Consider the following 24,664-nt stretch of genomic DNA (forward strand, 5'->3'; position numbering starts at 1 on the left):
TACTTTTACGCAATTTTTTTTTTCTCTTTGGTATTATTTTCTGCAATACTTAACATATTTTAATACTCCATCATTTCTAAAGTTAAAACGTAAGCAATATAAGATGATTAATATTTTCCTATTTTAATTCTTTTATTCGTCACGTAAAGCTCTATGCTGCTCCGTCTCACCGCTTAACTGTAATTTATATTACTGATAAGACTTTTATCAGTTTCTAAAGCAAAGTTCATCAACATTTCGTTTTTCATATTACTTGCATGGATTTCACGTAATCTCGATAACCATACTATTGCTATTAAAATTTAGACCGCCAAATAAACAAAAGTCGATGGGCCTGGGTGATTACAATAGCTCTTAGAAACGAATTTATTGTACAGGCTCCATTGTTTTATCTTTATACTTTGACACACGCCAAAAATCTTTTCTTACAAATTATACATCAGTTAAATATTTTTTTGTTTCTTTAGCAGATTGTCTAAAGATAACAGACATCGAACCTTCATTCCTCTGTAAAATTACACTTGTTTGATACGGCCAAGACGATAACACAATTCGTGATACATTGATTAAAAAAAAAAAAATTAACCAACATCACGGAATATTAGTCATAGTTTCGAGTGTCACCTGGAAAGCATGAATATCAAGATGTACTCTTTAATCACCTGAGCCGACTGCTACAGATCCGTTGCCGCGAAACCGAGTTGGAATGAATTATAAGACAATGCGTTAGACGAGAATCACCGAGTCCACACCCAAATCCTTGGAGGATTGCTCCAAGGATGAAAAAAAAAAAAAAAAAAAAAAAAAAACGAAAAAAAAGTGACTGCGCACATTTTTATCGAGTCGCGCGACACACGCCAACGAGCAAATGTAAAAACACACCTCCGACAGGCAAAGGAGAAACGAGCCTCCGCTATCAGCCAGCAGTTACGTGCTCCCGGCGGGCAAACCAGTCGTCAAGCCTACGAAAGCCCAGTGCTCCGATTGGTCCTCCAGAAGAATCCGTCGCCGTAAACATCGTTTGCATAATTTCCAATCGGACTCCGGCGTTATATAAAACCGGCCCGATCACTCCGGCGCCCAAGTATTTCCAGAAAAACTCGCCAGCTACGATGAAGGACGAACTTAAGGTGCGCTCAACTGACAACGGAACCTCGCAAAGGCTTCTTTGTTTGTTATTTGTTATTATTTTTTTCCTATCGCGGAGTCGGGCTTTTTGTTGGCATTGCTCGTTTGTAGTTTGAGGATAAGTGATGTGTTCTTAATGCATGTGGTGACCGTACAGTGTGAAAAGTAAAAATATACATTTGGCCAAATCTGCAGTATATACAAACTCGAGGGCTATAAAATTAGATAACTAAAAAGTTATTTAGTTTTTCGCGGACAGTTTTTGTCATGTTTTATCCGGTTGTTATTTTATGATGTTGAGGATTTCATTATTTCGTGTTAAATTGAACCGAAAATTTCATTTGATGATTTCAGTATTTGACGGGTTTTGGTAATGAATTCAGCAGTGAGGACGAACGGTGTCCTGGTGCACTGCCCGAAGGGCAAAACTCGCCACAAAAATGTCCATACGGACTGTACGCGGAGCAACTATCGGGCACAGCCTTTACAGGTATGTAAAACAAATTACACTGATTTCCTTACTTTGACAAATAGAAAGTTTGTTTGAAATTTATGGTACACCGGTACATTGAAGCTTGAATTTTATGTGAATTTTAAACATTGGCCATACCAAATGTTATGGTAATTCATGCAACAGAATTAGCTTGTTTTGCCATTGAGCTTTCAAATTTTTAAATTGGTAATTTAATTTATCGAGACTCATATTTACGTATTCACGTGCAACATTAAAAGATTTGTTGGTTTCCTTCACTAAAATCAAGTACATGTCTTTTTTAAATTTTTTATTGTTAAAGATAGCTATATTATTATGAGTATTACGTGATACAATCATTTTTAGGACTCAAGGCGTTCACTCTAGAAAAAATTAAAATTATTTATAGTAATTTGTGTATAATCTGGACTCTCAGATTATTCTTCAATAAGATCCATTATTCTAACTAAAATTAATTATTATTAAATCCAGCACCTCGAGATGAAAACAAAAGGACCTGGTTTTACCGAATCAAACCATCGGTTTGCCATGACGTTTTTGAACCGTTGAATGGCGTGTCGGTCCATTTGACCCATGATTGGGGAAAAATTTCACCGAATCCTAATCAAGTAAGTTTATTGTTGTCTAAATAAGAAATAGAAATAAATGTAAAGGACAAATTCTCAAATGAAAAACTTTACTTGAGAAAAAATACGTTTACCAATGTGGTAATCGTATGGTCTGGAATTCCATATACATGAAAGATAACTCAAAGGACTTTGATAATACAAATACAATTAAAAATATGATTTGGTTAAAGTGAGAAATTTAAAAAAAAAAACAATGATCGACGCAAAGTCTCCAAAAACACAATTAATAAGACAATAAGCATGCACTCCCTTGCACGTCCAGTCTCAATTATTTCTTCCCTTGGATCTACTCACTTACCAACGAACATACTTGACGAGTGCATCACGCGTACGGATCCTTTAATTAGTCCTCCGATTAAATAGGAAAAGAAGGGAGGGGAAAAAAAAAATAAAATAAAGGAATAAAAAAAAAATCACAGTTGCGCTGGCGGCCGTTCGACGTGCCGACTCGTCAGGAGCCGGAAGTGGACTTCGTCGAGGGCCTGCACACGATCTGCGGAGCCGGGGACTCGCGCTGTCGTTCCGGCCTCGTGATCCACGTCTATCTCTGCAACGCCTCGATGAAAGATAAGGCCTTTTACAACTCGGATGGTGACTTCCTTATTGGTGAGTCGCTCACTATATGTGGATCTGAACTTGCGTAGACGATTTTAACTCTAGGTTGGTATATACCCTCACCACCACTAAATTGTACGTTGGCTCAAGTCCAAGTTTTCCTCCTTACCGTTTTGGTATCGAATAAGGATGAGGATATTTTATAAATTTCGAGAGTAAGATAGAAGGCTCTATTTGTATAAGTATAGATACTCGCTGATGTGGTCACTTAAAAGTAATTTTTGGACAAGAGTTTTATCAAATAATACTACCAATTATAAGTTGTACATGTATTTTACCACCAAAAAAAAGTACCTGAGTAATTTATTATATGTTTTCTAGAAATATTAACAAAAATTTTTTCCATTCTAGTGCCACAATTAGGACCTTTGAACATTACCACAGAGTTTGGAAAAATGCGAGTAGAACCGAATGAAATTTGCGTCATTCAGCGAGGAATGCGATTTTCTGTCACTGTTTTTGGACCGTCAAGGGGGTACATTTTGGAAGTTTTCGACAATCACTTTCAATTACCACAGCTGGGACCAATCGGTAAATAGTTTCAACAGTTGAAGTAACAATTTAAATAATAAAATTTAATGTGTGCGTGGGAAAAGGTGCAAATGGACTAGCCAATCCAAGAGATTTCCAGACTCCAGTGGCATGGTACGAGGATCGCGATGTACTTTACAAAATAATCAACAAATACCAAGGAAAATTATTTTTAGCGAATCAGGATCACAGTCCTTTTGACGTAGTTGCTTGGCACGGAAATTACGTTCCCTACAAGTACAATCTTGATAATTTCATGGTCATCAACTCGGTTTCGTTCGATCACTGCGTAAGTGTCGCTTGTAATTTATGACAAACATTCCAGTATTACCGGTATTGGAGCTGCTCACGATGACAAGTAGACTCTTCTCGTTTCCATAAAGTATAAGCTAATATTAGTGAAAAATAAATATTTAAAATTTCTTCCAAGTATTTAGTGATTCATGGTATTTTCTCAAAAATAAAAGCCAAAAAACGCTGTACAGTATATCAATCAATCAGTTTTAATTTGATTAATTTACGTGTTATTTGAAATTTTTTATCTAAAGATTAGCGTTTTAACACAACCATGAATGAAAATTTTATTTATGACATCATTTTTATAGGATCCTTCTATTTTTACTGTCTTGACTTGCCCATCGAACAGACCAGGAACGGCAATAGCTGACTTTGTTATTTTCCCTCCTCGTTGGTCCGTTCAAGAACATACATTCCGTCCTCCGTATTACCACAGTAAGTAATTATCACTAGTTTTTTATTATTTAACCCTTTTCTTCGTAAGAAGTAAAATGTTCGCTTATTTAATCGAATAAATAATAAAAGATTAACCTCCTGAAGATACAAAACAATTTTATAACTTATGCTTTAGATAATACGTAACGAAGAAATATATATTACATTCAGATTATAAACGTGTCACTGGTACTTTACATTCGCTGTGCGTACTATACTTGAGTTTATAACTAATACACATAGCGTATAAAAAGTGTAAAATATAATAAGATGGATACAATAAAGAATACCACTTTTTAAACAATTTAAAAAATTACTGATGGATAGTAAATTAGAAAAAATATCAATGAAAACGTTTTAACATTAATTAATTTGCCTCTAAAATAAATTAAATTAAAACTTTTTTTTTCATTAAATATAATTAAGATAATATTATAACTCTACAAAAAATAAAAAAATAAATTCATTAAACGTTTTACCATACATGTTATAAATATATAGTTGTTTTATTATATACTATTTTTTATTAATGTTAAAGACTTTGCAAAATAAAAAAGGTGCGAATGACCAAGTATTGTTTAAAAACTTGACGTCTCAATGCTCATGATGATTTATTAAGATAAAAACTAACGCTTGATTTATTAACATTTAGGAAATTGTATGAGCGAATTCATGGGTTTGATCAAGGGCCATTACGAGGCAAAGGCCGAGGGTTTCCAACCAGGTGGTGGCAGCCTGCATTCATGCATGACACCTCACGGGCCAGACGCGAATTCCTTCAAAGCTGCTTCAGCTGCCGAGCTGCGCTCTGAGCGTATTGCCGATGGTACCCAGGCCTTCATGTTTGAGACGTATTACGGTCTCGCCGTCACCGAGTGGGCATCTAGCATCTGCAATAAACTTGATTCGAATTACTACAAGTGTTGGAAGACGCTGGAAAAAAACTTTAATCCGAATCAAAAGTAGTTTCCTTGCGATTTGTTTGTTTATCTTACGTGTCGTTATAAATTGTAGATAAATAATTAAATAAAAAAGTATAACAATATTAAATATTATACTGAAAAAATAGTACACATGAACAAGGAAAATACTTTAGCACTTGCTACTAATTATTATTATTAAAAAAGACTAAATTTGGCATTGAAGCATCACTGTTTATTGTTTGTATTGACGAATATAGTGTGTCAACGTCTCGGTAATCTCCTGTCATTAGGATGCTGCATAACAACTAAAATAAAAATACTTTAATATGCTGGATGTTGAAATCATTATGGAACGTAATGGACACATGTACGTTTTCTCAGTTAATATACCTACAATAATTATAATTATAAATATAAATTGAAAATAAAAATTTTTTTTTTTTAACGGAAAAAGAGATGTTAAAATAATACATTTTTAGTAAATGAATAGAGATTATTTAAACAAACATGTATTAAAAAACAAAAAACCTTGAAAATCAAACAAATAAATTTAATTTCTGGTTGGACAAAGCATTAGAGAGAAAAATGATGCATGTTTTCTTTTATTTACTTTTATAACTAAGCTTCATGTGCTAACTTGCTTGCTAAGAATATATCAATCTAACTGATAATCCATGTATATATATATATATATATATATATGTGTGTGTGTGTGTATGTCACAAACTTTGTAAATTCGTGTACATTAAATGATCATTTTTAGATGTGATGGAAAAAAATAAATTGTATATTACGACGTTAAGTAAGCCTGATGCAAGTTTTCATTTGAAAAATGTTGGGGTTGGTTTTTTTACGCACTTAATTTTAATTAAATTATGCGCATTTATTAAAAAAAATACTAATATACAGAAATTCGCTTATGAATATTTTTTATGAGAAAAAAAATAAATGAGTGCATTTAAGTGCATCTGATACGTTGAGTTTAATGATTTATTATAATTCTAAAAAGTCTGTGAGAAATTCTCAAGCATTAGTCACCAACAATCACACTACTTCATGTGTAAATTAATTACAGTTAATTATATACCTATAAAGTTAAAGTATAAATTTTCTAGTTTAAAAATAAACTGTGTAGTTTAACACTTTTAATATTCATTACTTAAAATTTAGAAAAAGACTATTGTTTTTAAAATTCTATGTCATATTTTTTTAAGTTATAAAATTATGAGATTCAATAAAATAATATACTTAACTGTTAGTGGAGGAAGTAGTGTCCATTTCCTTGTAGGAATATTGCTTTTTAATTTATATCCTGTAGTTATGTAGCTCACAAATCAATAATGTAGATAAACTTAAAAATTTATTGAGTTTTATATTAGTCACTACGTAAACATTTTTTATGAGTTGCTTCCTTTACACGTCAAACAAATTAAGTAGTATTAGAAATTTGTGTTCATTGTTGATGTATTTTCATTCAAAATGGTTCTGGCGAAGTTTAAAAAATACAAAGTCATGAATTCTATTATATACACCTTTAAAAACTCGACTAAATATCTCATTCAAAAAATGTTTTTACAGAGCATTATAAATGAATAAATTTTTCTCAAATAAATTATAAATGTAAATTATGACACTAAATGTGTTTAGTACCACATTTTGAATAGTGAAAATTGTTGAATTTTCCAATTTTTGTTCCTGAGTTATTGTCTAACATCGCAGTACTTATTGTTACTGATTAACATGCATATAAAACTAGCAAAAAAAATACTGTTTTTGCAAAAAAAAAAATGACCTAGTACGATTGGTAAGGATTTTGCGCATTCAATGAGAAGCCACGACTATATATAAAATTATAAGTATAGTAAATCTATGTACACCTGAAACGGGATCTCTTTGATGTCATGGATACAACGTAAATACGAATGCATATAAACAGAGGGGACAACTTTCTCTCTCCTGCTGGACCGCCGATGTACCGTCATCTCAGATCATTTGACCGCTTCTTTTATACTTGTATAAGTACATCATGTCCATCTCTTTCTCTCCTTCGCTCGCAAGTATACTAGTATACATTTAGCGCAGCTGCTGAACAGTCAACTCACACTATGTACGCTACAAGAGACGCTAACTGCGTATATGTGTTTTCTGTTTTGGTTCGCTGATAGTTATGATCATCTTACGCGAACGTGATTTTCGTTCGATATTTGCATCTCGTGAAATGAAACGATCGCGAAGGAAGTAATATATTATTTTGTCAATCAGTTGGAAGGTTCGAAATGCAGACTCCGTGTTTGATAGTGTCATAAAAAATCATTGATGTTCTTTGTCTGTTGTTTATGATAACCTCAAAATGTACAAATCTATACTTTTTGCACTTTTGAGCGTTGTAGCTGAGGATGTTTTTGCATTTCATTGCTATCCAGATTATTGCAAGAATTTTGTGAGTTTTGTTTAGTAATTAAATATTATTTTCTGCAAAACACAGGGTTTCTGATATTCTGTTACTCAAATATTTTAACTACCTTCATTTTTTTTTTTTTTTTCTTTTGTAATGTTCTCCAATATATTGTCCTGTTAATTACATTTATTTCTAATGTTTTCATCAGAAATAAATAGTAGATAATTTGTTAAAAATATAAATTGTAATAATTATGAGTATTTAATTATATTACAGACATTTTTACCAATAGAAAGCGATAATCTGTGTTCCATTGAACCAGTCAAAAGAGGAGACGGTATGGTCTACGGCGAGTTTAACTGTATCATTGTAATTGTAACTACATCTACAATAATATAAATTTATTTTAGACTGTAAAGATTTAAAGTTTGAACATATGGGACATGCTCCTCCTCCTGGACAACCTCTAGCTAAAGTTAAACTGACAGCATACGTAACGGATTTCGAGGAACTTAATATAAAAACAACAGCATTTAATTTTTCTATTGCTAATATTAATTTTGATAGTAAGTAATTACAATCCAAGTGTATTTAATCGATTATTTTTGAATTGGCATTTATTTTATCATAAATACTGACTTGTTACAGAATTAGTAACTCGTTATCAAAGTTTGGGAGGTGAAGAATCCGCTTGTCGGCATGTAGAATTCAGTAGGAAGCTTCACACAGAGGCACCGAATTTGTTTTATGTATCTTGTCCATTTTCAAATAGATCGTTTGAAAATAGCCAATACAGATTAGAATATTTGATTTCTTTGAAAAATTACGAATACAGCAGGAAGCTTGTGTTCATAGTTCCCAATCACAGATACATAGGTAATACTAACAACTGTTAGAACTTTAGAAAATTGTTTAACATAAAAATGATTAGATGATTATAAAAAGTGTTTATATATTATGTAAAAAATATTTTGGCAACAATATCAGAACGATCAACACAAGTGCTTAGAGTATATCAAAATTTAAAGTTTTTTTCTTTAACTATTTTATGTTACAGTTAAGCATTAATTTTATTAATAATCATTAATCATCATTAGCTGATGTACCAAAATACCATAAGCAACGTATCCTTAAAATTATTTTAAGAAAATTATATTTCATATTTCAACGTTTTTGTAAGAAAATTATTTTTAACATGAAGATCTGTAAATACTTGTAAAGAATGACCTAAACTTACATGTGTTGGATCTTAGTCTGTAATGTAATGTTAAAAGAAAACGAAGGGCTTAATTTATGCAAAACTGTAAGTCTTGCATTTAAGGTACAACTAATCCACAGTTTACCAGAGCAGAAGGGTTTTAACTGTAGGATTTTATTTTAAATCATATTTTTTTACCAAATGTTAGATAATAAAATAATGTTACTTTTTACAAATCAATTTTTCCGACGTTTTAAAATGCTTTTTGTTGCATTTTGTACAAGGATGATACTGAAGGCATTTTTTGTTTAAAGTGTGAGGATGGCAATATTAACAAAAATGATAAATAATTACAAAAAGGTATATTTTTGTAGGATCTAAAAATTTTTACATTTAAAATTTTAGCTACAAATGTAATGTAGAAAAGTTAGATGCTGTAAAACTATTTTTAAGACTTTTTTAAACAATTTTTACTATTAAAACCATTAAGACTGCACCATAGAGATAAACTTACAACACAAAGAAGTTTCATTTTAGTAAGCTTTACAACTTTTGTACTTAACACTTTTTTGTAAGATTCGAATGTCATCTAATCACGTGTAAAAAACGATTTTTTCGCTGTTTTCACATATATTTTGCATTACAGAGCATCTGCTGCACTTGACAGTAGAATGTGTAATATAAAAAAGTTTTATTTTATTGTGATCTACAGCGTTATCGTTGAACACAAAAGTGTCAAATGTACGTGTTAAAACTTAAAGCCAAAAAACCTATTTTTTATCCTTGAGTGCCGTAGTAAAAATGTTGACAAAATTTTTTTCTATTATAAAAATTTTCCAAATGTAATACATCAGCTTTGACATTAAACTTGAAGTTACCTACAAAATTTGAGCCTATTTGGATAAGAATTAGTTGAGTTAGTTGAAAAACTTGATTACATACATACATACACCATGTGACTAACTCAGATAACTATTTGTTTCGTATAAAAAAAAGGTGATTTAAAAATGGTTATACTTTTTGTTCTGACAAATATATATAAGACTGTCGAATACATTGGTCGTGTCTAAAATTGAGAAACATTACTGTACATTAATCCGCCGTCTAGGAACTTTTTACTTTTAGCATAATAATTTCTACCATGCGGGACAGTGTCATAAGTAAACAGTAATAAACAATCTTCTTATGATTAAAATTACTGTTTATAAAAGTAAAAATCAGATTTGTTCGACCATTGAGGCGTATACGTATGTTTACAGTCTTGGACATATATACAGCTATACACCTCAATGACTCTTGGGTCGCTCGGAGCGCTCCAAACACCTTAATCGAACTAATCTACTAATATGCAAGCAGTAAAAAGTCTTTTAATTATAAAAAAATTTAAGATTAACATTTTAACATAGTAACTATTATTTCTTATCTCAGTGCATGTATGCATACAAATATCAGATTAGAATGAAGTATTAAACATGTATAAATATAAAAATACTTAGCGATAGTTTTCACAAAAAAAAAAAAAAGATAAACAATAGTTTTATAGTAGTCATAATTTAAGTATTAATAATACGGAAGGGTCACATGATACATGTAGATAGTATTAGAAAAAATATTAATAAGTTACTTTAATTTTAGATACTGTTGTTAGAGATGTTTCTCTGTACACTCCATTTATATATGTCGATGTATCTGATGGATCGATCTTAACAGTGTATATTCAACTTCTACCAGAAAAGTTTGATATATCCAAGTATAAAATTTGGATGCTGAATAAAGAAAATCTTGAAAACGTAAAAGAAGTTACAGTGGAAAAACTTGAAGGTCATGATCAGATTCGTTACAGTTTTCCAGTTGAGAAAGGTACATATTATTTCAAAGTCACTGCTCTCCATCCAATTTGTCGTGAATATGGCTGTGTTAACAGCACTTCACCTTTTATAAACATTAGTAAGTATAAACAAAAAATACTTTCGTTAAAAAATTTTATGTTAATCAATATTACTTTTATGATGAATTAAAATTTTTTAGAGCAACAAGAATCAAACAAGATACTTATTATGATAATCAGTGTAGTCTGGATTCCTCCAGTGATATTGTATGCTATGTATAACGCTTACAAATTATATAAAAAAAAAGGTGAGAGTAATTTAATTTAAAATTAAATATGAAAATTTTATTTAAATAACGTAAAATTTATAATCAAAATTTTCTTATAGAATTTCTGAAATCACGAACATTAAGAAAACCCAAGTGCCTTTTAATTTATTCTCCAACGCATATGTCACATGTGTATACTATTGTCGAATTGGCCAAATATTTGCGAGGTTCTAACATTGATGCAATGATTGATACTCTAGACATTCCTGAAACCACACATAAGGTGTTAACATGATTTTCGTTTCATATTATTTATATTATGTAATGAAAACTAATATGATATACATATGAAGGATCCCGTGCTTTGGTGTAACGACGCATTCCATAGCGCGGATGTGGTAATCGTGGCTACTTCACCGAAAACAAACGAAATCGCACAAGTCGTGTATCGAAATATGGACAGTCAAGCCTTACGATTAATCAAGGAGAACTATCCACATCATAACAAAAAGTATTACGTAATTGAATTTCCATATTGTGACCCCAACGATGTTCCGAAGGATGCGCGTCACTTCAAGCGTTTTTCGATGCCAGATGATCTACGTAAGCTAGTTAGAGCGATTTATGACGCCGACTTTGTGCCTTTCTGTGGAGTTCATCCAGCTGAATTTGAAAATTCTGTCAAATGGGCTCAAATGACGTTGCCGGTTGATGTTCAAAAAAATTTCGAAACGACTGACATAAAAGGTAGTTGAGAATAATCAAATAATTTTCTTTAAAACAATGCATAATGTAAAATTTTTGTTTTCATCACGTTGAAGAAGACTATGAGTATTCAAAAATAAAAGAAAAGACTGTAAGTTCAGAAACGATCCACAAAAAGGAATTTGAAATTAATTATGATGACGCAGCTCCTGATACAACGTCCCCCAAGCGATTCAGGACAAACATTGAAGAATTGAATTTACTTGGCGAAAATGATAGTGAAGCTTCTACAATAGTATTTAACCCACCAATCAGTAGCTCTGGTTTTCGTATTGATACCCTGAATTTGTAAATTTGTTTACGTTTAATTTAAAAATATCAATTTATTACGGTTTTTACTTTTATGAATCATACATAGATCCAATGTATTTTATTAGAATTATTTATTTAAATACATAGATATTTTTTTGTATTTAAAAATTTAGTTTATGACACTTTTTACTTTTGTAATAAAGTTAAGTGAACAAGTTTGCTTGATTAATTTATTCTATATATATGTGCACTGAATCATATTTTAATCACATAAGCATATTTTTTATTTGAAATATGTACATCTCTGTAACAACATTTATATCTCGTGATCTAATTAAATTAGAAAGGTTAGAGAAACCACTTAAAAATGGTTAGGTAAAATATTCTTAAGTATGGTTGGTTAATATATTTTTTTTAAGAAAAAAGATTTATGCAAGTTATGGATTTAATGTTCCTACAGAAAAATTTTAGTAAAATCATCAAAAGTTGTGTAGTGTTTTTTTAAATAACTCTACATAATTATTTCTTTGTACAATAAATGAAAAATGGACACATGATAAAAATTTTGAGTATTTCTTTTTATGATCTAAAAAAATTATATGTTAAAAAGCTGGTACTACTTCCACACTTTTGGGTACGTAAAAAAATTGTTTTATCAAATAATATTTACAATTAGTTATTTTAATATGGTAAGTTTCAACTTTAAGAAATTTTTTTATTATGTTGAAATAATTTTTTAACATTATCTTTTCTATTGATAAACATGACTCACATATCAGAAATTTATTTTACTTGTTTATGTATAAGCTTAATTATTTTAATTCGATTAAAATGCTTAGTTAAGTATAATAATTACGACAATCAAAAAGATGACTTGAAATATAACACTGCTAATCAACTCAAAACTACTTGTATTTTAAAACACCGAATTTCATGTAAATGTTATTCAAAGAATGCAGTAACCAAGTTATTAATGTAGACATTTATAATTTTATGCTTATAATTGCGTATCTAAACTAAAAAAAATTTTTAACAAATTATTAATGTCTATTAAGTAAATTATATTCCGCGAATTTTACACTACTAAGTACAACAAACTTGGCAAATCTCAATTGTTTTATACTCTTTTCTCACGTATTTTTTTAACGAAATGAAAATTTTTCCCAGTGATTTCGTTCAATAGATTCATAGATTATAAAAAAAATATATACACATAAACAATGACAAATTATTTTATGAATTCACTTTTATTGAGATCTGAATTATAAAATATTGGAGTCTACAAAATGTAGAACAGTATCATAAATCAAACAATATCGTTCAGTATACATATTCATATATTTCCTTAGTATGAAACGATCCTCGATAAAATCATAAAAAATGTGTAAAAACAAAATATAAAATTTCAAATAAAATACACAAAAAATTTTTAATATTTATAATCAAGCTAACTAAGATCAATTACATGTATTCTTATATTTACAAATCATCACAGAAGAAATATTTTTATCGAAGAAATGCTTATAAAATGTACGCAGATTATTTTCAAACAATCGATTAATGCATCATAGTTTTCCACACAAACAATATTCTTATTTTTTCTTAATAACATAGTTTTATTTACATATACAAATAATTTTAACTAAAGTTTTTAAAACTAATGTATCAGATGCTTTGCTGCAATCAATCTTGTAGTCTACAATATTTATGAAAAAAACATGGCTCAGTATTTGTATTAAAATATTCTCTATTTTACAATATATAGCTCTTTGGTGAAGTATAATTATTCGTACTGTATGTAATCTTTCACATATTCAATTCATTTTTCTTTTACTCAAACATTTTTGTGTTTTACATGAATAGTGTTGTTTTACTTTTTCTATTGCCTGGTCCACATTTCCATATCAATTTCATTTTTATAACTGTTTAATCAGAATAAGTACAGAAATACATTAACGTTATTTCAACATTTTATTAAAATATTTACAAAATTTTTCTACGGTTTATCGATAAAAAAAAAATTACGAAAGATATTGAAATAGCTTGACTCTTATTGAATAAAAAAAGTTTTTTGTTTGTTAAAAGTTTTATTTTTATTTTTAATAACCTCTCTGAATTATTGTAGAGCAAACTTAAAAAATTTCCATGTTCAAATGTTCTATATTGCAAAGAATTTTTCAGTAAAACGTATCTCTAAGATTATAAATAAAAATGTTATTGTCGTGTCACATATTATTTAGACACGCCAGACTTTGTTATACACGTAATCAGAATTAAATCATAGGAACTCAATATTAAAATATGAATTTTCCATCACAAAAATTCACACTTTTTAAATATCAAAGCGAAATTTCAATGAAAAATTGTTTTGATCAAGTATTAGCCAAAAATTTAAGTTTAGCTTTTACACGTATTCGCTTAATATTATACACCTTTAGCCCTTTTTCTACTTTAATTTATTTTCATTAGATCATTGACTAGTAAACAAAATAGTGAGAACCGTATTTTTCCCAATACAGTCATTATAGTTTGTTTTTCGTGAGAATAGATAAACTACGGTATAATTTTGCTGTTGGGAAAACAAGAGAAGACAAATTTTCTTGCAAATGGATACCTCCCGTTAGAATAAGATCACCACCATTTCTCTCGCAGCTTTTTGTCATTCATTTCACACCTTGACAAATATAAAAAAAAAAAACGCTCTTCTTACTCTATACCTTCGAACGAATATATGTACAATGAAGACTATTCCAGTCATCACACCGAAATGATCAAAAGTACAATGCCCAAGTTCTTATAAAATCTTCCCGCAGAAGTACATGTGCATGGAACATCACTTGGGTCCACATTTGCCGTAAGTATCGTTACATTGTTGGCCTGTACACATACAAATGTATCCTTATACAGTCGCATGTATGGATGTAAATACTTGACTCCCATGAATGTTGAAACACTAGTAAAGTACCAGATTCCGCGTAAACAGACGTATATATTATGTGCGAGTTGGATTGGATGAAAAAAAGGCTCAAGCGCCAAAGTCGTTCAAGGCCGATTCGTCCTTGTTATCCGAGCTCCCAAAGGACATGAGGAGATCCTCGAGTTTGCCGCTACCTCCGGGTTGCATGTCGATGTACGACTGCGGCCTACCACCCCCCGAGCTCATCGACGAGGCGAGCTCGTTGTCGCTGCTGCTCGCCTGGCGCCTCATCTTGATCGGCACCTCGTAGTGATCGATATCCCGGCGCTGCCGGTACGCTTCCGAGGCGGCCTCGTTGACGTAGGTCGAGCGCGTCGCTGAGTCCTCCTCGACGCCGCTGTCCGCGAAACTCGTGTTTAGAGGCTCGTGCCACAGGGCCTCGAGTTTGTCGACCTGGTCGGGCTTCGAGGGCTGCTCGAACGACGGCCGGCTCATGTAGTTGACGCCGCTGTTGGCCATCGCCGAGCTCACCAGGGCGTAGCTCACAACGTCGCGGGTCGATTCGCCGCTCGAGTCTGGAATACACACGACGACTTTTTTATCGATGGAAACGAGGTTTCACAACGAATTCATCCTTCGCCTCTCATACATAGTATCGCGTATACAATCATTTTAAAAAAAAAAGTGCCATTATTGAGGTATATTGCTAAGGAAAATATTGCAAATTGTATAGCGCGGTAGTAACGCCACCGCGGAGAGAATGAAAGTCCTTTGTTAATAAAGACGAGACACGTTGCGTAGGAGAGAGAGACATTAATATACTCACTGGGACTGTCCAGGGCGTGGAGCGTCGTAAAGTACGCTTGATTATGAACGGTCCGGGGATTGAGGTCGAGGTATTCGACAGCGTCCTCGAGCATGCGTTCCCAGTGGTTGGCGAGCTCCTTGAACGACGGCCTCATTCCTGGCTCCTCGTGCCAGCAGGAGACCATTAGTTTGTACCTGCAACCAAACGTGTACGATTTTTTTTTTTTTTTTTTTTTTTTTTTTTTTTTTTTTTTTTAATTTAATGGTCATCAATCCCATCCAGCTCGCGTGTACAACCGACACCCACTCGCGAAAAAGAATCATTTTTTACATTTTCAATCATTGTTTTTTGCCAATAACAAATAATTACCGCATTATAAGATGCTATAGAACACATTTGATTGTGTCGTTGTTATCGTCAGATATGTATACCGTTATAACATTTTGTCTTTTCACGTACACATTTTTCAATAAAATTCGGAGATTAGAGAACTCGGTGCTGCAGTTTCAAAACGTGTACCGTTAGCATTCAGCCATTCAATTAACCGACACGAGACAGTGTCATCGTTTGGTTTTACAAGGCGTGCACTAAAAGGTGTCGCGATCGATTTTTATAGAGCTTAACCGTATAAAAATCCACGTTACCATAGGGTCTATATGTAATGCACCTAAGAAGTTTTTATTCGACGAGTATCGTCGTGGTGAAAATGCACAAAATCGAGCACTTACAGTTGATTGGAGCAGTTGTTGGGCTTTTCCATGCGATAACCGGCCTTGAGGAGATTGTAAAGGTTGTGCACATCGACGCCTGGATAGGGCGACGCGCCGAGAGTGACGAGCTCCCAGAGAAGCACACCGAAGCTCCAAACGTCGGACTTGCTCGTGTAGACGTGATCGGCCAGGGATTCCGGTGCCATCCATTTTACGGGCACTGCGGGTACGAGCCATCAATGTCAAATTTTTTTTTTTTTTTTTTTTTTTTTTTGACGGCGGTTCAACCTAGTTCCGCCACCCATTAGCCCACGTTACGTATACACTTTCCTTCGGTAATCGCGTTATCAACTTTGTTGGCTTGTCGATATTATCGAGCTTTTCGCCCGAAATATTACAGGTCATAGTCAAAATTTTGTTAATTAATTAGACAATTATTAAATACAAAACGCTCTTTCGTCGCCAATATGTTGTATTTATTCGAAACAAGGAGTACCTCTGTAGTGATAGGTTACATATAGAAAAATTTTTTTTTTTTTTTTTAATGTTTGCAATGAAATGTTATTATTTACCTCTTCCCTTGCTCCGCTTCAAGTAAGCGTCATCTTCGTAGACATCGCGCGTCAAGCCAAAGTCCGATATCTTACAAACTTTTCCCGTTGCCAGCAAGACGTTTCTCGCAGCCAAATCTCGATGAACCAACTGATACATGCGCACACAAATACATGGCATTACTCTGACGTAAAATTACATTTTTTCATTTCCGGTTCAAGTGAAAAACAAAAAAAAAAAAAAGTTTCACCTTTATTTCCGCCAGGTAAGCCATTCCCTTACTAATTTGCCAGGCAAACGAAATTATGTCCCTCGGGGTTATCGTGCAATTGACCGTCTGGTTGACGTGATGATCCAACGACTTGTTTGGCGAAGAAGCCAAAAGAGAAGTCGATCCCGGCACTCGCTCTTCGTCCCCCAAATGACGACTTCTTCGCAAATAATTCCTGTAATCGATCACATCATTTTTTTTTCTCCTCTTCTTCCTCTTTTCCTTCATCTCCCCCGATGAACTTGTATAATATAAGCCCCTCAAATCTCTTCATTGTACGTATCGTTTTAAATCTAACTTTACGTATCGATGAAAAATAACAAAATGTACCCATCCCTCCGTGAAATTAATTGCTAAAAAGAAAGGAAATAGCAGCAGATGTACTTTCTGCACATCCTCCGCTGTACACGGGAAGTATTTAATTATACGTGGACGCGAAAAATTTCTTCCCCTCCTGGCTTCTTATTAACGCGGATTCCAGCCCCCACGACTAATGTAAGTCGACAAGGAATGCCCGCGAGAGATAGAGAGTGCGTTTCCGGAAGTCGAGGGAATAAACGGTCTAAAAGACAGAGCCAAGCTTCGCGACGAGCATTTGCATGCATAGTGGGAGGGAGTCCTGCGGTGTGTGTGTGTGTGTGTTTTGTCGGGTTCGCCCTGTCCACCGGCATTCTTCACTTGGTTTTTATTAAACGCTGATGCGTACGAGCAAGGGGGTATTGTTCTTTACGGGCTCCGAGTTTTCTCACTTAAAATTTTTCCCAGCGTTAATCGGGAGGTTTTTCACGAAACGAATTTTTGAAAAAACACGGTTTATACCAAGTTTCAAAGTGACCGTCAGTCGATTGTCCTTTGCTGTATGTTATGCTGTGGAGGGGCTAGATTTTTTTTTTTTTTTTGCTTATAAAATTAATATTGTTATTACGATGACCACCAAACAAATTTCACCAATAAACTAATACATTGATGACCATGCAGAGCTTAAAAAATTGTCGAAGGGACTGTATGAATAATTTTTAAAAATATGAAAAATCTCAACTTCCAAAGCACTTTTGTGTACTGACATGACCGTACAAAAAAATTGCAATTCGGCAAAAACCTCGTGGTTGGAAATTAAAATGAATAATGAAAGACGCGAGCTTTCCGAACTTTCGGATCTTTGCCACACGTGTATACCCATCCATATATATTCAACGCCAAGCTCGTCCTTGTGGCGAAGCACCTCGAGCGCATGAAAAATTCAATGTTTACTTTCCTCGGCAAGAGAGAGAGAGAGAGGAATGTAAAGCTCCGCTTACCTGAGCGAGCCAAACTCGGCAAACTCGATGATGAGGTATATCGGGCCGCCCAGCGTCGTGCAGGCACCGAGGAGCCGTATGATGTTGGGGTGCTGGGTCTCCTTGAGCAGCTGGTACTCGGACAGCAGGTCGACCAGCTCCGAGGTGCTCGCGTCCTCCTTCAGGGTCTTCACGGCCACGGTCGTCAAGCCCGACCAGCCCCCGATGTCCTGGGCTTTTGCTCGCAAGACTCGGCCGAACTCGCCCTCGCCCAGCACCTGCTCGATCGTCAACCGCGAGCGGGGAAACTCCCACTTTGGGTCCGGCTGTACATGGCGAAGCAAGTTTAAAGACAATTACATATATTTTTAAGTTTTCATGACAACCTAAGCAAGGGGCTCTCGCTTTTTGCGCGAAAATAAACGTCTACCTACTACCAATAGTATCAAGCTTGACAAGGTTTTACAATTTATTCTTGCAATTTAAAAAAAAAAAAAAATTCCCTACCGAGCTGGTTATTCTTTTCCTTTCCACCGAAAACTTGAGATGGAAGTGGCGTTTTTCATCCCCGACGTCGATGTTAAAGAGTACGCGTAATAAAGTTTCGCGTAAAGTAGCACGCGGTGATAAAATAAAAAAGGGAAAGTTGACCATTTCGTCTCAACTTTGTATGCCCCGCTGGAGTCGGATATCGATTTATGTATTGGCGGGGCACTCTCGTTTTTATACACGCCAAAGTGCGGAAAGTTCTTGGGTCGAGAGAAAACCACACGAGTGTGCTCCGAGCAATAATTTTTTATGAATCGTCCACTCGGCCGATGAGGGGGAAAGAAAAAAAAAAAAAAAAAATTGGTAATCCGAAACACGACCCCAAAGGAGGTGCGAGATACACACCCGAGCGCTCGACACCGTTCACTTTTATCCGCACCTCTGTTAACGGTCCACTGAGCGGAAAACACCGCGTGATCGTCCGTCTTTCGACTTATTCACCAATAACCCACGTATACCAACCATTTTTTTTTTTTTTTTTTTTTTTTTTTTTTTTTTTTCATATGGATGTGCGAGTTGACGCGCTTCTAATTCGCTTAATGAAGGACGAAAAGTAAAAGCAGTACTTTTGCTTGGAAAAAAAGAAAAAAAATGTTTTACTGTGAATACTTGATACAAGCGGCCCCAGCGAGATAAGATCAAAAGCCGAGGGGAAGAGATAAGGACCCCGCGCGTCGGATGTATAACGCGTGCGTTTGACGTCTTGTTGATTTTTTTTTTTTTTTTTTTTCCCCTCACCGCAAGCGATGCGGCCAAAGTGCAGTGACAATATTTGCCCAGGCAGGTAAACTCGCACGAACGAAGTCACAGGGCGTGCATTGTATTTTAGTTTGAATTGGAAGGGCGGTGAGAGTGTCGTTCTGCGCTCCCCTTCTTTTTTTCCACTTGGGCGGAAACTTTCATTTTACAAAATTGAAATTTTTGCCGACAAGCACGTATTGCATATCAGGTAACACGTTGTATACTCTTTACATCGAGTAATCTTTGGATTTTTCTGTAGCTCGCAATTATTACCACAGTATAGCGTGTGTGTTAATCATTGCACGCGCAGTTACACACGCGGAACAGCAGAATATAGAATTACTTATGGAAAAAATGTAGGCACAAAAGTAACAACAGGCGCGCATTACTCTAATGAATTTCATCACAAAGCTGTGACAACAAAACCGAGACGGAGCTCATTTGCGCTCGTTACCTGGTGGCACATTATCACGCGCTCCGTGTACACCTCGGAAACGTCACCGTGCCATTTTAATTAAAAAACAAAAGGGAGCATTGTTAAAATAACACACGAATGAAAATATCGTGCGAGTCAGCGGTAATAACTTCCACGTGTATGTACATACACAATGAGATCAGTATATATTCGCACAGGGCGTAATGGTGCACATCTTACCGGGGAATTCTTCTGGGTGAGGAGCATGCGATTGGCAGCTGTCAGGGATTCCAGTCCAATTAGCAGGCCGTCACCACGATCCGCGTAGTCCAGCGGCAGGATCCCGACGCCGTTGATGCCGTCGCTGCCCCTGTGCATGCAGCCCCGTCTCGGCACCTTAGTTCCATACCTATGCGAGGGATGCATTTTTTACGTCAGTTAACTTTTTTTATTTATTTTTTTTTTTTTTTTATTCGCAGCCACGGAGAAACGTGGGTGTGCTTTTTTTTTTTACAAATCTGTTTCTACAATTGCCTGCAGTCGGAAATATCTCGTGACTGATGTGTATTATTTGCCCTTTCGCGAGGAAAGAGGACAATCTTCCTCCTGAATGCGATATCAGGGTATTTTTCCGTTTCCACGTTTTAAGCCGAGCAATCGCGCAGTTTGTTGTTGAAATGAAAAAACGTCCGAAAGGGGGGGGGGAGGGAAAAAAAGTACGAGATCCTCCCCGCCATGCGAGATTTGTTTGTAAATGCGACCCGGTGCAAAAAATACTCGACTGTCATTCCGGGCGCGGTGTTATTTTTCGCGATCCACGACTAGCTGGGTGCCCTTAAACGAAATTCCTCTTTTTCATCCGTTGTTCTCGGGGAGAAATGCCACTCGAAAATTTCAAGAATGACACTCAGTTTAGTTTTTCAAATTAGAGATAACTCTGATGAAGAAAAAAAAAAAAAAAAAAAAAAAAACCAAAATCATCGATTTCCACTAGACGTACAAAAAACTTTCCGGATGCAAGTTGAGCTGCGATCTCGCACGGCTTATCGTCCCGCCACGCGGCGATGGCCACAATGTACACGCTCCCAGGACCGTATCACGCGCTCGCGTTTCTCTCTGTTTGCGCGCATTTAGGTCGTGCAAACAGGGAGCAGGCAACGCCTACACGATGCCCTTTCATGCACGTACGGGGAGTAGAAAAAAAAATAAAATGAAATAAAGCGAACAGAGGAAACTTTTCACGCAGCGCGTAATGGTGTGGGTTCGATTAGCCGTGTCGAGAAAATTAGCGCACCTATAGGTAATATAGAGCTAAGTTACAGAGTAAATGGAAAATGTATTTTAAGTGGATGGGAGGTGTTGGTTCTCACCTGTGTCGCCAGACGAAGCAAATCCCGATGATGATCAGCACGACGAAGACGCACGACGACACTATCCCTATCACGCACGTCGACCCGCACGGGCTACCTGTAGCTGTAAACGATATTTGCAAGAAAAAACAAATTTTTCATCAACGACAATCACTTGATAATAATCAATACGAAAAATTAATTGCTCGACGCGGAAGTTAAACTCGAGTGACGGCACGTCGTGCGCTGTATACACTGCTAAGTAAACAAGTAGTAATACGTAAATATGGTCAGCCACGCGCGCATCATCGGGAGTATTTCAATTAATTACCACCGAGTGAGCTCGCGCGGGCTCGCCAAATATTTGGATCGAATGTGTCCCACCGGCTCCGGTGGAACTCGATCGATCGGAATCCTTACCTTTCCTCGCGTCAGACGCGACGACCTCGGGCAGGACTCCGTTGTTTTTGCTCCTCGCCGGGGTTTCGGTTGCGGTGGGGTGGTTTTTGTGAATCACCATTGGGGACGAGGACGAGGATGGCTTGTCGCTGCCGAGGCCACAGTTGCACTGCATGGTGTCCTCGCACTTGCAGGTGCCGACGCCGCGTCTGATGCCTCGGCCGTTCTTGTTCAGCTCGGCAAAGTGCACCTCGGCTTATTTATTTTTTTTTTTTTTCAATTTACACACGCGTGAAATGGAAGTACTTTGTGGGGCGTTTTCAGGTATTTGCGAAAGAGTTAATTAAAACTGCGTATAATAAGGTAAAAGTTAATTAGAAAAGCCGTGTGTCTGGGTTTCAGAGAGTCCCGGTTAAACAGTTCTCTTTGGGGAGCCCAAACAATTGGATGGTTAATTCGTTTGGCTTTGATTCGCGTCCCTTCCGCGAAATGAGATTCGTTTCACCGAAAGTCTTTTCAAATTAACCGCGAGGGGCACAATGGGTAATAATAAAAGTGTTAAAAGTGTGTAACGCCGCGGTATTTACAGGCGACAATTGCATGCTTTAAGTATCGAGTGCAAATCATCGCGGAAATTAAAAAAAATAGTTGTAATTTTTTACGTTGATCCAATTTTCCATGCTGTAGGTATGGAAACTACATAGGCCCTTTTGTTCCGAAAACGCCCCTTGGCATCGTAATATAGTATATTGTTGAGAGACAACAGTAGGCCAGCCTCACCTTCGATGACACAGTCCTGCGGGCAAATCTTGTAATCGAGGTATTCCAGCTCGTCGCACGTGTAATCGGGACAGAATTTCAAGTTGGGCGTGCAGGTCTGGTACTTTTCAGTCATCGCGCTGCTGTTCAATTTGTTGGATCGCCAAACGCAGCCACCCGTCTTTTCGTCGTTTGGGCTGTCGAGACAATTTTTTACCAACAAAATGTACAAATAAACACAGAGCTTAAAATTAACTTGGAAAAAATTCCGGAAAAACCCTTTTTAGACACGTAGCAATTCGAGCTTGCGCTAAAAACGGCTTTAAAATCATAACATATATATATATACACTTAATTATAAAAGAGCGAAAAACGTTATCTTGCATCGCAAGCAAAAGGACGAGGTCGAAAAAAAAAAAAAAAAAAAAAGCCTTACTCGGAGTCGCCAATGCCCACGCCGCACCGGCCCTCGCAGTCCTCTGCATTCCCAGCGGTGGCGCAGGTGCTGGCCGTCCTGTCCAGGTGCTCGCACGTCTCCTCCGGCTCGTAAACCTTAACCGCCATGGGCACGGAAAATTGATCGGTGGCCGTGCGCCACTCGACCCGCAAGCTACAACGGAAACACACAAGCCTTACACTTACGAAGAAACAAACGACGCGTGGAGGTGGCGCATAGTTACCTAACAACCGCGGGCACGGAGTGCAGGGCGCTAGAGTTGGCCACGTAAACGATGCCAGCCGCGCGGGTGATGCCAAAGGCTCGCGGTCCCCGCAAACTGAAGACCACCTTGGAGTCGACCGGCTCGATGGGCTGGGCGACCCGGAAGAACCGGCCCGAGCCCCGGGACACGCGCACGGATTCTGGGTACAGGATCCGGCGGGCCGTGGGTACTGAAGCCGCGGTCGTCGTGCTCCGGTATTGCGGACCGACAAACAGCAGCGTGATGTTGAGCTGGTGGGTGAAAATCGTCGGGGGGTCATTGTTTTGTGCGGATTTCCCATTGGTGCGTAGAGGAAGGTGAAGCTATTTTCCCCGAAACATATATACGTATATATACAAGAGCAAAACGTTATACTGGCATTGTCCATACCCCGGCCGAAGATTAATCACAGATACGCGGGATACGAATAAGGAGAGATCCCCAAGGTATGTGCTTTGCTCGTATAAATTGTGCGGGGGAGGGCAATTTGCGGTGCCTCGAAAAAGTCTTCGGCGGCGCCCGTCAATCGCAGGGAGCGCGGAAAGTCTGCGATACGGATCGCCGACCGTTGCAGCACGACGACGAGATTTCCTCTTCTCCCCCCACCCCCTTTTTTTTTTTTCCTCGATTTCTTCGCGAAGCAATCTTTTCACCGGCGGGGGGTGGGACGTTGTACGCGTAGTCTCCTAAACCGCAAAAGAAGAGTCGATGGTGCACTTTAAACAAGCGTCCTCTACGGCAAAACCTTTGGTGGTTCATCATTGAATTGAACAACTCGCCCTCCATCGTGGTCATCCATAGCTCAGCTTTTGTTGTGTATTTTCTTTTGCACTTATATATATATATGTACAATACGTGTGTGAAAATCGGATAGGTCTTACGCGCTTCATCGATGAAAGTTTCATTAGAGCGGCAGACCAAAAAGAAACAGCGCTGCTTCGTAATTTCCGTCACCGCCCGGGATGAGGCAAACAAAAAAACAAACAACCCGACGTTTTGCAGGGGAAAATAAAAAAACTGCCCCTTTAAAAATGCGGGTGTGAAATAAAAGAAAATTCAATGTTTCCGCACAAACGTATACTCAGCCGATCGACAAATCTCGTTAATTAACACTTCCAGCGGATATCCATCGTGGAGCGTCCGTAGGCGCGGTTTATTGCTTGTGGGGGTCAGGGGCGGGGAAGGAGATTTAATCGGCAATATCCTGCGCCATTCCCGTGTAAATTCTCCGAACACCGGCTCCTCCAAACTTATTCCGATAAACTCGAAACACACGCGAGAGAGTATTGTTTGTTGCTCTGTGTGTGGGTATGTATATGAGGAATTAGGCGATGGGGCCGTTATGCTCACCGTATTGTTTCCAAAGCCCGGCAGCAGGGATTCATCGATCACTTGCAACGTCACGCGGTACGGCGATTCGGGAAGTAGCGTCGTCCTGGAGTGCAATCCTGCAAT

The 24,664-nt window shown here is 36.5% G+C and overlaps 3 protein-coding genes across 4 annotated transcripts in view; 2 read left to right on the forward strand and 1 right to left on the reverse strand.

Moving 5' to 3' along the window:
* Positions 1 to 1,102: 1,102 nt before the first annotated feature.
* hgo (homogentisate 1,2-dioxygenase) lies at positions 1,103 to 5,243 on the forward strand. Its single transcript, XM_014347963.2, has 8 exons — positions 1,103 to 1,130; positions 1,483 to 1,618; positions 2,093 to 2,229; positions 2,670 to 2,856; positions 3,217 to 3,396; positions 3,462 to 3,685; positions 4,002 to 4,128; positions 4,781 to 5,243. The coding sequence occupies exons 1-8, from the start codon at positions 1,113 to 1,115 to the stop codon at positions 5,092 to 5,094; spliced, it is 1,323 nt and encodes a 440-aa protein (XP_014203449.2). The 5' UTR covers positions 1,103 to 1,112; the 3' UTR covers positions 5,095 to 5,243.
* Positions 5,244 to 7,169: 1,926 nt separating this feature from the next.
* LOC106635760 (uncharacterized) lies at positions 7,170 to 12,000 on the forward strand. 2 transcript variants are annotated; one of them, XM_089592967.1, is made up of 9 exons: positions 7,170 to 7,491; positions 7,726 to 7,786; positions 7,860 to 8,015; positions 8,098 to 8,325; positions 10,283 to 10,594; positions 10,676 to 10,783; positions 10,864 to 11,027; positions 11,098 to 11,491; positions 11,566 to 12,000. In XM_089592967.1, the coding sequence occupies exons 1-9, from the start codon at positions 7,402 to 7,404 to the stop codon at positions 11,799 to 11,801; spliced, it is 1,749 nt and encodes a 582-aa protein (XP_089449093.1). In that variant the 5' UTR covers positions 7,170 to 7,401; the 3' UTR covers positions 11,802 to 12,000. The 2 variants fall into 2 exon arrangements, with proteins under 2 accessions (XP_089449093.1, XP_089449095.1); XM_089592969.1 differs by having other exon boundaries at positions 11,569 to 12,000.
* Positions 12,001 to 14,754: 2,754 nt separating this feature from the next.
* Positions 14,755 to 24,664, reverse strand: part of Ret (protein kinase receptor Ret oncogene) — a 30,091-nt gene continuing 20,181 nt past the window's right edge. Inside the window, exons 7-19 of the mRNA XM_014347962.2 lie at positions 24,560 to 24,657; positions 23,189 to 23,460; positions 22,945 to 23,118; positions 22,530 to 22,705; positions 21,771 to 22,004; positions 21,372 to 21,474; positions 20,242 to 20,410; positions 18,318 to 18,622; positions 16,999 to 17,194; positions 16,769 to 16,898; positions 16,215 to 16,416; positions 15,505 to 15,680; positions 14,755 to 15,253 (exon numbers count right to left, since the gene is read on the reverse strand). Coding sequence (XP_014203448.2) covers positions 14,787 to 15,253; positions 15,505 to 15,680; positions 16,215 to 16,416; positions 16,769 to 16,898; positions 16,999 to 17,194; positions 18,318 to 18,622; positions 20,242 to 20,410; positions 21,372 to 21,474; positions 21,771 to 22,004; positions 22,530 to 22,705; positions 22,945 to 23,118; positions 23,189 to 23,460; positions 24,560 to 24,657 — 2,702 coding nt within the window. The 3' untranslated portion in view covers positions 14,755 to 14,786. The remainder of the gene's footprint in view (positions 15,254 to 15,504; positions 15,681 to 16,214; positions 16,417 to 16,768; positions 16,899 to 16,998; positions 17,195 to 18,317; positions 18,623 to 20,241; positions 20,411 to 21,371; positions 21,475 to 21,770; positions 22,005 to 22,529; positions 22,706 to 22,944; positions 23,119 to 23,188; positions 23,461 to 24,559; positions 24,658 to 24,664) is intronic.

This window comes from Copidosoma floridanum, unplaced genomic scaffold, assembly GCF_036245765.1.
Source record: "Copidosoma floridanum isolate Cflo_tuat_1 unplaced genomic scaffold, Cflo_Japanese_pri ptg000019l, whole genome shotgun sequence".
Lineage (NCBI taxonomy): Eukaryota > Metazoa > Arthropoda > Insecta > Hymenoptera > Encyrtidae > Copidosoma > Copidosoma floridanum.

Excerpts from the sequence above, each read along its gene's own strand:
- hgo (XM_014347963.2), top strand. Across the intron at positions 3,397-3,461 it reads ACCACAGCTGGGACCAATCG|GTGCAAATGGACTAGCCAAT; the intron begins GTAAATAGTTTC and ends GCGTGGGAAAAG. Across the intron at positions 4,129-4,780 it reads CCGTCCTCCGTATTACCACA|GAAATTGTATGAGCGAATTC; the intron begins GTAAGTAATTAT and ends ATTAACATTTAG.
- LOC106635760 (XM_089592967.1), top strand. The coding sequence starts at position 7,402 with ATGTACAAATCTATACTTTTTGCACTTTTGAGCGTTGTAGCTGAGGAT. Across the intron at positions 7,492-7,725 it reads CAGATTATTGCAAGAATTTT|ACATTTTTACCAATAGAAAG; the intron begins GTGAGTTTTGTT and ends ATTATATTACAG. Across the intron at positions 8,016-8,097 it reads TGCTAATATTAATTTTGATA|AATTAGTAACTCGTTATCAA; the intron begins GTAAGTAATTAC and ends GACTTGTTACAG.